Source organism: Cutaneotrichosporon oleaginosum (genome assembly GCF_008065305.1).
Source record: "Cutaneotrichosporon oleaginosum strain ATCC 20508 chromosome Unknown ATCC20508_contig02, whole genome shotgun sequence".
In the NCBI taxonomy this organism is placed as follows: domain Eukaryota; kingdom Fungi; phylum Basidiomycota; class Tremellomycetes; order Trichosporonales; family Trichosporonaceae; genus Cutaneotrichosporon; species Cutaneotrichosporon oleaginosum.
The window spans coordinates 3,390,998-3,406,486 of NW_027072171.1; the positions used below are offsets into that span (position 1 = coordinate 3,390,998).

At 60.1% G+C, this 15,489-nt stretch overlaps 6 protein-coding genes across 6 annotated transcripts; 4 read left to right on the forward strand and 2 right to left on the reverse strand.

Moving 5' to 3' along the window:
- Positions 1 to 1,114: 1,114 nt before the first annotated feature.
- COLE_03032 (uncharacterized protein) lies at positions 1,115 to 3,341 on the reverse strand (the record flags this gene model as incomplete). Its single annotated transcript, XM_018425994.2, has 5 exons — positions 1,115 to 1,588; positions 1,632 to 1,976; positions 2,374 to 2,543; positions 2,798 to 3,050; positions 3,183 to 3,341. 5 exons carry the CDS (start codon positions 3,339 to 3,341, stop codon positions 1,115 to 1,117), a joined length of 1,401 nt encoding a protein of 466 aa, XP_018279410.1.
- Positions 3,342 to 4,298: 957 nt separating this feature from the next.
- COLE_03033 (uncharacterized protein) lies at positions 4,299 to 4,832 on the forward strand (the record flags this gene model as incomplete). The annotated part of the gene is made up of 2 exons (XM_018422963.2): positions 4,299 to 4,454; positions 4,512 to 4,832. 2 exons carry the CDS (start codon positions 4,299 to 4,301, stop codon positions 4,830 to 4,832), a joined length of 477 nt encoding a protein of 158 aa, XP_018279411.1.
- Positions 4,833 to 5,105: 273 nt separating this feature from the next.
- Positions 5,106 to 6,620, forward strand: COLE_03034 (uncharacterized protein; the record flags this gene model as incomplete). The annotated part of the gene is made up of 2 exons (XM_018425995.2): positions 5,106 to 5,579; positions 5,622 to 6,620. 2 exons carry the CDS (start codon positions 5,106 to 5,108, stop codon positions 6,618 to 6,620), a joined length of 1,473 nt encoding a protein of 490 aa, XP_018279412.1.
- Positions 6,621 to 7,173: 553 nt separating this feature from the next.
- Positions 7,174 to 9,094, forward strand: COLE_03035 (uncharacterized protein; the record flags this gene model as incomplete). The annotated part of the gene is made up of 3 exons (XM_018426165.2): positions 7,174 to 7,352; positions 7,384 to 7,509; positions 7,558 to 9,094. 3 exons carry the CDS (start codon positions 7,174 to 7,176, stop codon positions 9,092 to 9,094), a joined length of 1,842 nt encoding a protein of 613 aa, XP_018279413.1.
- Positions 9,095 to 9,270: 176 nt separating this feature from the next.
- COLE_03036 (uncharacterized protein) lies at positions 9,271 to 10,597 on the reverse strand (the record flags this gene model as incomplete). Its single annotated transcript, XM_018422964.2, has 5 exons — positions 9,271 to 9,859; positions 9,963 to 10,289; positions 10,327 to 10,449; positions 10,502 to 10,525; positions 10,572 to 10,597. 5 exons carry the CDS (start codon positions 10,595 to 10,597, stop codon positions 9,271 to 9,273), a joined length of 1,089 nt encoding a protein of 362 aa, XP_018279414.1.
- A 324-nt stretch (positions 10,598 to 10,921) lies between these two features.
- COLE_03037 (uncharacterized protein) lies at positions 10,922 to 13,073 on the forward strand (the record flags this gene model as incomplete). Its single annotated transcript, XM_065626261.1, has 4 exons — positions 10,922 to 10,980; positions 11,875 to 12,745; positions 12,785 to 12,943; positions 12,978 to 13,073. The coding sequence occupies 4 exons, from the start codon at positions 10,922 to 10,924 to the stop codon at positions 13,071 to 13,073; spliced, it is 1,185 nt and encodes a 394-aa protein (XP_065482530.1).
- Positions 13,074 to 15,489: the final 2,416 nt, after the last annotated feature.

The window sequence follows — 15,489 nt, forward strand, 5'->3', positions numbered from 1 at the left end:
CAAACAGGAAAGTTGTCGGCGTCGCCGCTGCTAGCTACATAAGAGGATCAGTCGACGGATCCACACCAAATGGGCGACGGGGCGGATCCGCCAGGCGCCGGGGCACAGGTGGAAGGCATGGGTTGTGCGCGACTGGTTTTTTAATCGAGGCATGTTCCGTAGATTGCGAGGCTGCATACCCCCAACTTTTGATATCAGGATATGCGCTCTAACCGACTAAACTCAGCGACCTTGCTGGTCCTTCTGTGAGCATGGAAGGTTAGACACAAGCCTGTTATGTGGGTATCTGGCGGGCGTCACACAGGCCAGCTTGCGAGGAATAAAACGCACAGCCTATATTCCACCACGGCCTAGTACGGAGGCACTGCAATTTCGGCCTGTAAGATTCATGTTCAACGACCGAACAAAATCGGATCTCCGGTTTTAAGGAGGGTTCAGATATGCTGTGTCGCCCGTCCGGCATGGACACAGTCTTTACACAACATAGCTACGGGCACCTACAGTTGAATCTGCAAGTTCCGGCAGCTTGGGGTGGTACGATACCCAGTGTCGATGTTACCATCCAAAGGCACTTGAAATGAGCGGCGTGTGGTGCGGTGGCTTGTGTTGGTGGGCGGGAGTGTATCTACAAGCGGTAAACAGATACCATGGCGGCACAACGTTCCGCATTCCTTCTTGACGGAGGGCGCGCGCCGGAGGCGTTGCCGAGTCGAAATTCCTCGTCGACAACGGCCACATCTCCAGCGCAAGGACTCCATTGTGCGGTCGTTCTGCCGTAACGGCCATCGGATGCTTCATGAAGTGGTTTCGGCAAGTAGTGCATCTTCTTTGATGGATCGGAAGGCGGCGTCATGCCGCAGCGGCGCAGGTCGCTCGCTGGCTGACAGATACGGACGGCGCGCCAATTCCGCTTTCCGACCTCGGGATGCGACCCGTGTAGCCGTCCACACTGTCAATCTGCTGCATGCTCATACAACATTCCGTTGGCTGCCGCATCGTCTATGCTACCCATGGTATCCCGTATCGTTCCGGACGGTATGTGGGTTCAGAATCTACTGCAGTGTCCATCGCTCCAGCTCCGTAGCTCCGCCTCCCAAGGCCTGGCTTACGCCGCCTACCAAACACGCCCCTTGCCCTTGCGTCCGCCCGAGCCGCCCGAGAAGAATCGGCGCAGCCCCAGTAGCACGGGCTCGTCAATGCTCTCGTCGGCGACCTCTACCGCAACGCAACCGGCCGCACACACCTCGACGGGCATCAGACGACGCCCGCGCCCAATGTACGGCAGATCAAGCCTGCGCGCACAGACCTGGCCCGTATCGCGCCGGGTGCACCACGTAAAGACCTCGGAGCGGGAGCGCGCCACGCCGTGGTTCATACCCTGCACATCGTGCAGACTCAGCTGGGCGATGGGCGGCGTGTCGAGCGACGACACACTCCATGCAGTGCTGTGGCCGCTGCGCGATGCGAGCACCACCCACGCGGTTGGCGTAGGCGTGCCGCCCGCCGAATCCGACGCCGTGCAGTAAATGGCAAAACTGTGATCGGCGGCTGTAAGCTCGACCTGCGTCGGGTGGGAGACGCGCGCCACCTGCTGTTAGTGGCGTTCTCGTTCATTGGACGCGGAAACTCACGAGGTGCCAGTGCCACTCGTGGTGGTTTTGCCGGGTTGCAAGCCACACCTCGCCATTATCCCGCATTGCCACGACAAAGCAGCGCCCGCACACGAGTTTGAGCGTGCGGTCGTCGGTCGAGTCTGCCTTACCCTGCGGAGGGTACCACTCGATCCAGCTTGTGCGCTCCGGGCGTGGCAAACTGCGTTGGGGCAGGCGCGGAAGAACAGAAATGCGCTCAGAGTCCTCGTTAATTCGCCATGCCACGATCCGCCCCGTCGCAGTCACTGCTGCTCGTGACTTCGCCCCGACCACATGCACGACGTTGGCGAGGAGCGGGTTTGTGTGCATGCCCCATTGTTCGCCCTGCGTGTCAGCCTGTGGGTCCATGTCGGCACATGGCTCCGGCGACGACCCGCCCGCGTGTCGGGTAACGCCTCGCAGCTGGCGGCCGGAATGCTACCCCCGCAAAACGGCCCTCTATCGCTGCCTCGGCAATAAGCCAGGCTCATGGACGCCATCGCAACGCACAGATCACACAGGGGTGGCAGAAGGGTGCAGCGGGGCACAGATCTGGGGCCTGCGCTTGCGTTCCATGCACAACAATGCTTGTGGATAGAACAATGCAGACGGCGCAAAGCATCTCGCTTCACGTGGCGTTTGTGCGTATGGACAGAGGCGGGCGGGCGCGCGGTGCCAAGCGAGTTTCGATCGCCAGGCCCCGCCCGACCGGTTGCCGGAAATCTCAAGCGAGGGTACTCACCTCAGCAAGACCACGTTCCCACAGCCGTCCTTGCTTATCGAGTGCAATGTCGTGCCAGCGACGAGCTACCTCGATTCGGGGTGGGAGGTGATGGAGGGAAATCGGAAGCTGAAGCGCAATTTGCTGGTTGAAACGCTTGCGTGAGGCCTTTTGAGCATATGGGTCGTCACCTGGGACAGTCAGCGCATGCATTCAAGCGCTGTGTAGCGATGACAGAGCAATCTTGAGCTGTCGAGCTGGTGCATGAGCCCCATCCGGCCCCCGTTGAGCCCCCTGGGGAGTCCCCGGATTGAGGGTTCAGGCGAAACGAAGACAATTGTCTTGGCATTATCACCTTGTGCGCTGCTCTCTCTGTGGCTTTCCCGCCACGCACCCAAGCGGTCGCATTGGGTCGCAACACGCTCTCCCCTCATTTTGCACTCACCCCAGCTGGCCAATCCGCCGTCTGAGTTGTATCGGAAGCGCATCCCTGCGAGGCTCGGGGACGGCACCATATCGAGAATGTCTGCCGTGCCCACGCCTTCCAAACGGCCCGCAAGGTCGAATTTTGCGGTCACATCTTCGACTTCGGGCACACCCTCATGCCACCGTGCGCCCCAGAACAGAAGGCGAACGCGCGCATCATAACTCGGTGGCTGTTCAAACAGTGGTGACCCGGCTGGAGACGGTGGTGGGCTCTGTTCGGTCAGTATCACATAATAATAACCGGGAAATTCGGTTGCTGGCTGAAGCGGGATCCAGGCCCTCAAGCCAGCCGCCCGGGAATTTCCCAACAGCAGGCCGCGTTTGGGGGAGAGTGGGCAACTCACCAGCAGCGCATGCATGTGCGTGCAGGTGCAACGCAATGAGTCGCTATCCAGGAGCTCGAGAAAGTCGTCGATGCGTGCCAGCACAGCATCGGGGAGCGCGAGGAGGGGCGAGTAGGGTGGAGGGGACCCCGTACTGGGGAGGACGAAGGCTTCCGTCATCCCAACGAAGAATACTGTACGGAGCGAAGCGGGGCGTCGAAGGCGAGAGCTAAGATCTGGTCTGTGTTGTGGCGATCGAGCTTGGATCGTAGAGGACGTGAACGGAAAGAAACGCGGTCGTGAGAGGTCGTGCGACGAACTAAAGAGTAAAAGTAGATGCGAGAAATGTCATGATACGAAGCAAACCAGAATAGACGGCTGCTGCAGGCAAAGAGATAGAGGAAAGCGACGATCAGTGCACGCGAGGCGAGGGCACGGGGCACCTGGCACCTGGCATGACAAGGGGCCTGGGCATGCGCGCATGGGCGAGAGAACCGACAAGCGAATGCCGCGGGGCGAGATCTCGATGGTGTTGAGGCCTGGAGAATGGACAGGCATGAGACGAGAGGAAGAAACGGCAACGGCTCGTGCCGCTCGCACGACGATACGAGGAATGGGCAGTGGCAGCTGCGAAGCCGGGTGGGCGCGTGGTGAGCACTGTACCTGACTGTGGGGAACGAGGGGCAACTTGCGATGGCCAACGGGATTGCGCATCTCACATCATGGCCTTGGCGTTATCCGCCGGCAGTGGAGGCGTTTGCCCACCCCCCATTGGATACGCGTTTCGACGCCAGGCTGCCGGGGTTCTCCGCAGGCCCCGGCTTTCAACATTAGGCATGGGGTTCGGCGTGCATTCCGAGCTGCCAGTGATATGGGCGTTGGCGATACAGGCGGGGCCTGCGTCCGCTCGCTATGAGGACGACACCACGTTTGTCGCTAGCGAAACGAGACAATGTGGTTATCAACGCTTTGTTACGGGTATTTGAGTCAGTGCGGAAAGAGCCAAGGGAGGCTTCGCGACATGGGATGCTGAGTTCCTCTCCAGGGATGCTGAGTTGCAACGCGAGCCAGAACGCACCTCTCCATGCTCTGGTCAGTCGTCAATTGCTTCAATAAGGCATGTTGCATGCGAGGCCCATGTTCCTTCGCTCTGCCTTCCGCTCATGGTTCAGAGCTCGAACACTGTTCCTGTTGATGACCTACTTCGCCGTACAATATCTGCGAAACCGTATCTGCGAAAACGTATCTGCGAAAACACGTCTGCGAAAACGTATCCGGGAATACTCCGCGATAGTGAGCAGAACCGCAGAGCCGCCTACCACGTGCCACGTCCTTCTGACCTCTCCTCAGCTCCTCAGTTCTCAAGCTAACGAGCTCTTCATCGCACACAGCCTTCGTGTTGAGCCATTTCACATCATGTGCGGGTCTAATGGAGGCACAGGAGGGGTGTCCACTGCACCAGAGGAACCATGTCGTCACACGAGCGGGCAGCGTCTCCTTATTCTCAAGCGCGTGCCAGGCGACGAGATTCATGCACATCGGAAACACGGCAGTTCAGGTGATGAACGGCTAAACTGCATAATACCCGAATCGAATCGGTTGGATCGTATAGTGGTTAGTACCCAAGATTCTGATTCTTGTAGCCTGGGTTCGATTCCCAGTCCGACCTAAATCTTTTGCTTATGCTGTGATGGAACAGCTCAGTGGCTTGTCGTTCTCGAGCAGCATCTGCTTGACCGAATATCTTTGTCTTGCTTCTTGCACATGCGCGCCCTCCAGTCGTAGCCCTGTTCGCGATTCCCGACGGCCCTACTTTCGGTGTTGACAAGACGATGCCGATAACCGGCTGTCGGTGATAACCGACTGGATTAACTCAAGATCGTCCACGACTGCGCTCATCTATCTGTACTCACTCACGCTTGTCGAGCTTACTCCCAACTCACAATGCCACCCCGCGAGGCTTACTACGTGCCCTTTGACGGCCCCTCGGACGTTCCATCGCCTCTCACGCCACCACACTGGCTTCCCCTCGCACCGCACCCAGGCAACCCCGCTCCACGAGCCCCGGTCCGCCCAGCGCTGCCCTCTCCGCCAGAGGGGTGGACGCGGACCTTCCACGCGGTGCCAGCAGCATATCCGCGGCAGCTGAAGGAGGCGCACGGATCACACTCGCGCGACTCGCACCCGTTCCGTGACGATGGGCCAGAGCCTACAACGAGTGCGGAGCGCAGGGAGCGCGCAGAAAAGGAGGCGTTCTCCGCTGCACACTCGAGATGGGGGGGCACTGAGTGGGACATGGAAGAGGCACTAGCTGCCGCACCGAAGGGCCTGTTTGTGGCTGCTGAGCGGTGGCGCCGCGACAAGCCGAGGGGAGGACACACAGTCGTGTGCTCGCACGCGAACGGAATGCAGAAAGAGGTGAGCGCATGCCAATCGAGGCAGGGGCGCAGCTAATCGCAGCATTGGCAGCCAGTGATGCGGCGGATTATTGCGGCTGAGGCCGGCGAGCCAGGTTATATCTTTGGCACGGACCGCCCGCTCCCCGCAACACCCATGGTTCTGGACGACATCTGGATGCTTGACGATGCGAATCACGGCGCGAGTGTCGACCTCAATGCCGGCCTCCTGGGCCCCGCCCAGATCTGGGACGACACGGCGCGCGACCTCCTCAACTTTATCGTGCACGTCCTTCCGGGCGTCAAGGCCGACGACTCCATGTCCAGCGCTTGCATGCCCTGGAACCAGCCATGGCAGCTCCAGTGGCGGCGCGACGGCGAGTACCCGCCCGTCAAGGTGATCGGGTTTGGCGCGAGCTTCGGCGGCATGGCGCAGGTGCGTGCGGCGGCCGCCGCGCCAGATCGGTACGCCGGCATCTTCCTGGCGGACCCCATGCTCCCGCCTCGCACGCGGACGTGGGAGGGCGTGCTGGCAGAGCCTGAGGTCATGCTCCTGCGAGTGCGGCAGGCGCTCAAGCGCCGCGACGCGTGGCGGTCTCGGGACGAGGCGCGGCAGAGCCTCCTCCAGAGTCCGTTCTACGCCGCGTTCCACCCCGAGGCGTTTGATCTTGTTGTCTCGCACGGGCTCGTGCGCAAGCCCGGTAGCGAGGAGGTGACGCTCGCCACACCGGCGTGGTGCGAGGCCGCCGTGTTCTGCGAGGGCGTGGCGCACGCGCGCGGGTGGGATAAAATGCCCGGGCTGCGGGTGCCGATTGCGTTCTATATGGCACGCGAGAACGACCGTACGATGGGCGACAAGATGACGCGCGAGATTGTGTGGCGCGCGCCGCTTGCACGCAATGAGCGCAGCATGAGTGCCGGACACCTGCTCGTGCAGGAGGACCCGGTGGGGACGGCGGAGGCGGCGAAGCGCTTCCTCGCCACCCTGGCGAGTGGCAGATGGGGTAGCAGCCCAGAAGAAATCCGTGCGAGCTATGAACAGGAGACCAAGGCTAGATTGTAGGCATGAAAAGCATATCGCGCAGACTAGCCACAGGGCACAGGTGCTAATGGGATTGACAGGCTGGCAGGACTGGATTGACCAGCGGCTGCCTGCAGGAGTAATCGGCGGCACCCTTGTCCGTAACTGCATTCCATTCCATCCGAGATTGGCACGCTACACAAACCAACCTCAATTCTCACTTCTCTTCTCGAAACCTTCACAAAACTCTACACATCATCCAAATGGCGAAACAGCCACATACCCCAGCGTGATCACCGTGGTCAAGCACCAAATCTAACCTTAGCCACGACCGGCAGCTGACCGCATTTCGCACTGACATGATGTCACCCCGAAACAAGGATGGCCCGTGCCGTCCTCCGAAGTGACTGGCGACGCCACCGGTATGAGGGTGGGTCTGTGCTTACGGGTCCACCACGCCGTCTCCGCAACCTCGTCCATCTCACCGCGACGCCCGACGTGCGCGGCACATGGGGTGGGGCCGATGCTCGGCCCGCGTCGCCCGTCTCTCGAGCGAATACTTGAACGCAGGCGCTAGCTTTGTCTCACCACCACCATGCTCCTCCTCTCCCTCGCTCTTGTGGGCCTCGCCCACGCCCAGTCCGCCCCGCTGCAGGGCACAACGACAAACGGGCAGCTCACGCACCGCCAGACGTTCGACTACATCGTCGTTGGTGGCGGTCTCGCTGGTCTGACAGTCGCGAACCGCCTCAGCGAGCTGAATGCCACCGTCCTGTAAGCTGCGACTAAGATTGGGCTCACGCAGTGTAATTGAGGCGGGAAATGACGACCGCCAAGACGAGCGCGTGTACGATATTGGCAAGTACGGCGCTGCGTTTGGGTCGGACCTCGACTGGCACTGGCCTACGGCCGATGGCAAGTCGATCATGGGGTGAGTGCTGCGAGCATGCTAGGTCTCTCCGCTTGATGCTAAGACCAGCGGCAAAACTCTCGGCGGATCGACGTCGATCAACGGCGCCACGTGGACGCGCGCAGGCAAAGAGGCATACGACGCCCTCCCGCGCTTCATGGGCGGCATGCAAGGCGAGGGGCGCTGGGCGTGGGCCAGCATGTTCGAGTACATGAAGAAGAGCGAGACGTTCCGGGCGCCCGAGACGTGGCAGGTCGAGCTGGGGGCAGGATACGATGCGGCGTTCCACGGCACGGAGGGGCCAGTGCAGGCGCGCTTCACCGCGGGCATGTATCGCGGCGGACACCAGGCCGCGTTCGCGCAGGTGCTCTCGGCGGCAGGCGTGCAGAACATCAGCGACAGCGCGGGCGGTGTCGCCGCCGGCGTGGGGTGGCACGCGAGCTCGCTCGACGGCGACAACCGCCGCTCCTCGAGCGCCGCGGCGTACTGGACGCCCATTGAGGGCCGGCCGAACATTGCCGTGCTCGTCGGCCACGAGGCGACGAAGATCGAGACCGAGGGCGGCACCCTCGTCCGCGCCAAGGGCGTGAGCTTCTCGGGTCCCAGCGGAAATGGCACGGCTTACGCCGCGCAAGAGGTCGTCCTCGCCGCGGGCGCAATCATGTCCCCCCATCTCCTACAGGTGTCTGGCATCGGCGCCGCGGCGGACCTCGAGGCCGCAGGCATTCCGTCCGTTCTCGACTTGCCCGGCGTTGGCCGCAATCTGCAGGAGCAGACGATGAACACGATCGCGTGGCCCCGCACGGAGGAGTACGTTGTCAACGGCGCCGGACCCAGCAACATGATTGCGTACCCGAACGCGACGGCGCTCTTTGGCAATTTCTCGGCCCAGTTCGAAGCGGGTATCGTCGCCAATCTCTCGACGTTCGCCGAGGCGGCTTTCAAGAACGGCGGCGCCGTCACCGCTGAAGGCGCGCTAAGCACGCTCCAGATTCAAGCGGACGTGGTTAAGCGCGGCGCGGCTGTTGTCGAGCTCTTCCTCGACGGCGGCTGGCCCAACGGAGGCCTCGGGATCAACATGTGGACCCTCCTGCCCTTCTCTCGCGGCCGCGTATCCACGCCCTCGATGGGCGCGCGCTTCCCTACGATCCAACCAAACTTCTTCTCCGCCTCCGCCGACATGCTCATGCAGGCGGCCGGTGTGCGCCTCGCCCGCCGCGCCTTCGCCACCGAACCGCTCCGCTCGCTCGTGCGTAACGAGACCATGCCGGGCCCAGGCGTTGGCGATGGCGACGAGGCGCTCATCCCATGGATCCAGTACAACTTTGGCACAGTTAGCCATCCGCTCGGCACATGCGCCATGATGCGCCGAGAGTGGGGCGGTGTGGTTGACGCCAATCTCACTGTGTATGGGACAAGCAACCTGCGTGTAGTCGACGCTTCCGTGCTCCCTATGCAGGTTAGCGCGCACCTCTCCGCCACGCTGTACGGTGTTGCCGAGAATGCTGCCGACATTATGAAGACCGCGTTCTTCGCGCGCCGCGACGGCCGGTCCCTGACAGCGACGAGCAGTGCCAGCCGCAGCATGCGAATCCTCTTCTGGTGAGCTCTGGTCAGTTGGAAGGAAGCGAGGATGACAGCGTGTAGACGATCTTATAGTCAGGGATGCAAAGTAAAGTCGGGCGATTGGTGACACCTGCTTTGAGCTCTCAGATCGTCCATACTGATGCAATGTGACATCTGACCTCTTACACATCTGAACCCGCCTACAAGCCTGCGTGCCTACTTGGATGGCTTGTCCTTGTCCTTCTTGGCCTCCGCATCCTCCTCCAAGCTCATCGCGATGGCGCGCGCGATCTCCGCATCCTCGTCTTCGTCTTCCTCGTCGTAGTCCATGGAGATGTCGGCGTCTGGGTCTTCTCCGCGAGACAATGCCATGGCTCGCGCCAGCATGGCGTCCTCGTCGTCATCGTCCATGTACTCGTCGTCGTCGTGCGCGTCTCCTGGTGCTTCAGGAATAGTCTTGTCGTTGGCATTCGACAGAGGCGCCGTAATCCCCGCCTGCAAGCCGGCCTGCTTCCCCTGCTCTGGGTTGGCCGGCGCAGGTGGCTCTTCAGGAATCGCCGCGACATCTGTGGCTGTGGTGGTGGTGGCGGCACGCTCTCGCTCGGCACGCTCCTGTGCTTCCTGCATCGACAAGCGAATGGCCATTGCGAGCTCGGGGTCATTCGTTTCAAAGTCACCCATGCCCATCATGTCGTCCTCGCCGTCTCCACCGGCCATTCCTCCGCGCTCGGAGTCAAAGAGGATGGGCGACTGCATCAAGACGTCGGAAAGCAGGTGCGGCCCTGGGGGCACAGACACAAGATGACTGCGGTCAGCGGGCCGTCGGTTGATCAACGTGTGTGGGGCACGGCAATAGGTCCTTTGAACAGACCCGCAGCTGTCCCTGCGCACGACTGCGTTCTACTCACGACTCGCCACCTCCCGCTGCCTCGACCAACGCGCCGAGCTTCTCATCGTTGCTCATGCCTTCCTCGCCAAATGTCACAACGTCAATGAGAACGTTGTTCTTGCGCAGGCGCTTTCCGAGTTTGACTAGCTCATCCTGCGAGTCCTCGAGCGGAGAGCCGACGAACACCACAACACGCTGTTGCTGCTTCTTGTTCTCGCGATGCTTGAGGGCCAGCTGGGCTACCTGAATCGCGGTAGTAAGGTCAGATACACCACCGATATTGGCCTTGTTGAGAGCGGAAAGAAGCCTGCCGATGTCGTTGGTTGGAGTGATGAGCAAGGAAGGTCTACTGTTAATTGCCTTGCACGGGACAGTAAGCTCACGACTTGCCAGCCATGGTCATGAGGCCAACGGCGGACTCGGGATTCGAGTCAGTCTTGGACGAGAAGACAGTCGACACCGCCTGCGCTTGCGCCTGAAAGCGGGTGGGCGTGTAATCACCATTCCTGTCGTCAACACAGCGACTCTTGTTGCGGGCGAGACGTGCAACCAGCGCACCTCATATACTCGGAGTTGTCGAGGCTGCGTGTCAGCAAGATCAGGGGTCAGATGCGACCAAGCGACTTACACGAGCATGCACGACTCTAGCGGCATGGTGATAAAAGTGGACGGGGTTGGTGTTGTTGTTGCGACGAGAGGCGATGCGATATCGATGGATCAGTCTCAGTATCACAATACCATCCACGGTCGCGGGGGTGGACGACGACGCGCAGTCGAGTTCCTCGTGGCGTCATCGTGGTAGTATGCCACAAGGAATAACGCCGGTTGTATGTACGCGGAGAAATGTAATCGGGCGACGTAATGTTAATGTGCGAGTGGATACAGAACTAATTAGGATTGCTGGAGTGGGATTGCATGGGAGGGATGACCCTGAATATGCAAAGTCCAAGCGTCACTGCTGGGTGAGGAATACGCAGAATGAGCCAGGTCATCCAGGGACACAAGCCCTCACGCACTGCACCGCACCACCCGCCCAAGTGCTGCTGCTGAGCTGGCACTTGCCCCTCCAACCCTGCCACCCCCCAGGCCCCCCGTCGCCCCGTCCCCCCCGTCCCCCCCCGTCCCCCCTCCCCCTCTCTTCACACTACTTCTCGACCTCATCTCCTCTCTTCTCTCTCTCTTCATCTCCCCTCCGTTCTCCAACATCAAACAGCAAGCATCCATCAGCTTGCACTAACGTCTCTCTAGACCCTCCTTACCTGTAAGTCTTCATCTCCACCGCACTGTCCCTCCGGCGGCGCTGGATGCGCATGAGAACCCGGCCGCAATCGCCTGCACCGCGTCATTGTCAAGAGCGATCCGTTCCATCTCGCTTCAACGTTATGCGACGTCCAAAGAACAGCCTTCCGCATGCAAACAGAACTTCGTACCAACGTCCGACTCCGCAGCTTGCTGCGCGTGGAGGCTTGGCACTATCGCCGCAGTTCTCGGCGGTGCCAGACACGGCCCACCATCATGCCACGTCGTCCTTTCGGCCCACAGGCACTGCTCCCCGCAACCCAATGGCGGTGGCGTTGAGCGGGACTCATCCAGCGCCGCTACCACCCGAACCCCTTGGCTGCCAACGCAATGGCGACCTGTGCCTCATATGAAACATATTAAAGCTCACCGCTGACCATTCTAGGTAGACCTACCCCCCACCCCCCACCCCAATCGCCCATCATGTGAGTGACGCCACGGCGCCTAGGACCCAGGCGTCGATGAGAACTCGGGGCTGTGTGCTGACATCAACAGGGAGGACGAAGGTATGTCATTTAATCTGCGTTCCCCGATTGGAATGCCGCGATGACGATGATGCTGACGCTGCGCCTTTGCAGTCGCTGCCCTCGTGAGTTTGGATGACTCGGAGGCGCCTCATCCGCCAGGTCCAAGAGTGCCCTTGCTAACGTCCAGGTTATTGACAACGGTTCCGGCATGTGCAAGGCCGGTTTCGCCGGTGACGATGCTCCCCGCGCCGTCTTCCCTTCCATTGTCGGTCGCCCCCGTCACCAGGGCGTTATGGTCGGCATGGGCCAGAAGGACTCTTACGTTGGCGACGAGGCCCAGTCGAAGCGTGGTATTCTCACGCTCAAGTACCCCATTGAGCACGGTATCGTGACCAACTGGGACGACATGGAGAAGATCTGGCACCACACCTTCTACAACGAGCTCCGTGTCGCCCCCGAGGAGCACCCCGTGCTTCTTACTGAGGCTCCCCTCAACCCCAAGCAGAACCGTGAGAAGATGACCCAGATTATGTTTGAGACCTTCAACGCCCCCGCGTTCTACGTCTCGATCCAGGCCGTCCTCTCCCTCTACGCTTCGGGCCGTACCACCGGTATCGTGCTTGACTCGGGTGACGGTGTTACCCACACTGTCCCCATCTACGAGGGTTTCTCGCTCCCCCACGCCATCCTCCGTCTTGACCTTGCCGGCCGTGACCTCACCGACTACCTCATCAAGATCCTTATGGAGCGCGGCTACCCCTTCACTACCTCGGCCGAGCGTGAAATTGTCCGTGACATCAAGGAAAAGCTCTGCTACGTCGCCCTTGACTTTGAGCAGGAGCTCCAGACCGCCGCCCAGTCGTCGCAGCTCGAGAAGTCGTACGAGCTTCCGGACGGCCAGGTCATCACCATCGGCAACGAGCGCTTCCGCTGCCCTGAGGCCCTCTTCCAGCCCTCGTTCCTCGGCCTCGAGTCGGCTGGTATCCACGAGACCACTTACAACTCGATCATGAAGTGTGACCTGGACATCCGTAAGGTGAGCTAGCTACGACGATTCTTCAGAACTGACCGGCAGGACCTCTACGGCAACATTGTCATGTCGGGCGGCACCACCATGTACAACGGTATCGCCGACCGTATGCAGAAGGAGATCACCGCCCTCGCCCCCTCGTCGATGAAGGTCAAGATTGTTTCGCCTCCGGAGCGCAAGTACAGTGTCTGGATTGGTGGATCTGTGCGTTACAAGATCCGATCTCTGCTAACTTTAGATTCTTGCTTCGCTCTCGACTTTCCAGCAGATGTGGATCTCGAAGAGCGAGTACGACGAGGCCGGCCCCTCGATCGTCCACCGCAAGTGCTTCTAAGCGCATCAGGTCGATCCCCTCGCTCGCTGGGCATAGGCCAGCGCGCCCGATACAGCAGAAGGCGGTTGTGTGAACGTTTATGCAAAACTCTACGATGTTGGGATGAGAGGAGTGGAGATCGTGGAGAGACGTGTGCAAACACAAGCAGCTGCCAGTAGACAGCTGACGGCAGCTCTTTTGGGTAAATCGTGATGATCGATAGAAGTGCCACTAGTTCGGAGATCCAAGTGCCAAGCATACCGCAAATGAGGCACTGAGTACACAACACGGGGGCAACCTATAGACTGACGTCGTACAACGTGGGAAAGTGGCAAAGTTCACCCACGTTGAGCAGCCCAGCACACCGGGTGCATGAGCAGCTGTCAAGAGTCACGAGCTCAAGGCGAAGCTCAAGGGGATGCCCGTCTCAGATTGTTTGGTAGAGCACAGGATATCTGCGTGCGCCTTAGGCGTCGCCACGAGATTGAGATTAGCACTGTCCCTCTCCAGTCCATTGAGCGGAGAGCGCAGACTAGTTCGGTCCTGCACGGTCTCACATCAAGGCCTCGTTATATCAGTCGGTAGATTAAATGACTCTTAATGCGGATCTTTGGATTCCGGTTGATCATTCGGTCGTGGGTTCGAGCCCCACACGAGGCTAACCTTTTGCGTGGGTTGCCCCCCGCCCCCCTCCCGACTCAGCTCATCAGCAGGGCTAGGTCGGCAGGGCTTTACGCAGCGATCATTCAGCGGCTTCATCGCTTCATCGTCGCGTTATCCTCTGCCATATAGGCGTCAAAATGGTCCTTGTTATGCGCTTCTTTCGATTTCTTCACCGCATCAACGTCAGCCACAGAGTGGGCTTGTGAGCCCATCACCAGCTCAATTACTCCGCTCGCACCCGATTCGGCACCATCTCCGACTGCCGCGGGGCATCTGTCGCTTGCATGCTATGTTACGCCTCACACGCACGCCTCCCGCATCGCTTATCGGACGGGTGTGCTGCCCCCGCTGACCCCGTTCAAAGCTTACCACTCTCACGCCCATCCAATTCACTCACTACCAACGGAGCATGGTCAGCTTCCGATGGATTACTCTAACCGGCATAGCAGCCGGCGTGAACGCGTAACCAAATGGGCAGCTGAGCCTGAAAGCAGTCATGCAGCTGCTCCCCGGCGCTGTCAGTCGAGGGCATGCACGCTTGTGACCTCTGGCTTGTGGAGTAGGATTGACCGGACGGCTGGTCATGGCAATCTGCCAGCAACGCTCTCACTGTAATAATATTGGGTCGGGCCCGACAGCAGGCGTTCCGATTCGAAAATACACCCCATGCTTCTATTGAGATGGAACCGGGGCCTGGACTTTTGCAAAGTGTGCACTCGCGACATGTAGCTTACTGCTAGCCCGTGCGGAGGAAAGAAGGTCTGCAGTTTGGGCGATGAGAGCTGAGGTCGACCAAGTGTGAGGACTGAAATCACTTGTAAGCAGTGCGGATTAGTGGACCGCCGCCATTCTCTCCAGGCTCGTCATCGTCGCTCTTCCCTTCCGGAGTAGCACCGATGGGCGGGCCATACTCTCCGCTACTGTCCGCTCGGCTCTCTCTGCTCCTCTGCTGCAGGGAACAAAGGACGTTGTAATCACGGGCCTTACCTCCGAGTTCATCGGCCTTCTCAGTCACTCTCTATCGATGCCACCGCGCTTTATCGGATGCTTCTGCACCCTGAGCCGAGCCTCGCGACATGACCGGACGAGCCTGAGACTGAGAGTGAGGCACGAGAGGGAGATTGGGCCTCCCGCACAGAACAGGAGGGCCGCTGACACTCCAGCTGTCGTTCGCGCGGAGGGGAGGTTTGGGGCTTTGGATGTCGGTGGCAAACAACATGCGATGGGACTGACACTTCACATGATCACACAGTTTGCTTGCATGCATCGAACTTACCTCATGAGACGTTCTCTCGGTGAGTGTATTTGTAGCACTTCAGCGGATGCCTTCACGTCCCTCTCATCTCGTTGCGGAATGTCGATCCCATGCCACCGGCACACGCAGGCCTCGAGCCAGACGCCCTCCTTTGTTTGCTGCCGGCGCTGTTGGTAAGTGCCTCGAAGCCCTGTTCTCCCGCCAGCCCAGCACCTGTGCGCAGGAACCCCGACGACAGAGATGAAGCGGTGGGAACGTGAGCTCCTCGTTACACTGCGATGGCTGGCATCTACAGTAACGCACGCCACAGGTTCGTCCTAACCTTCCGGAAGGCATGAGCCACCCACCTGAGACCTGCACTTCAGATGATCGAGATTAGATAAGCCATTCCACCGCAAAATTGCGTCTAAGCCTTGTCTGTCACTGCGAGATTCTGCATGGCCGCTGCGATGCACAGAAAGGAGTGGAATATGCACAGGGATGATGTGAACTCTCCTTGCGTTTGGGAGGATGACTCGT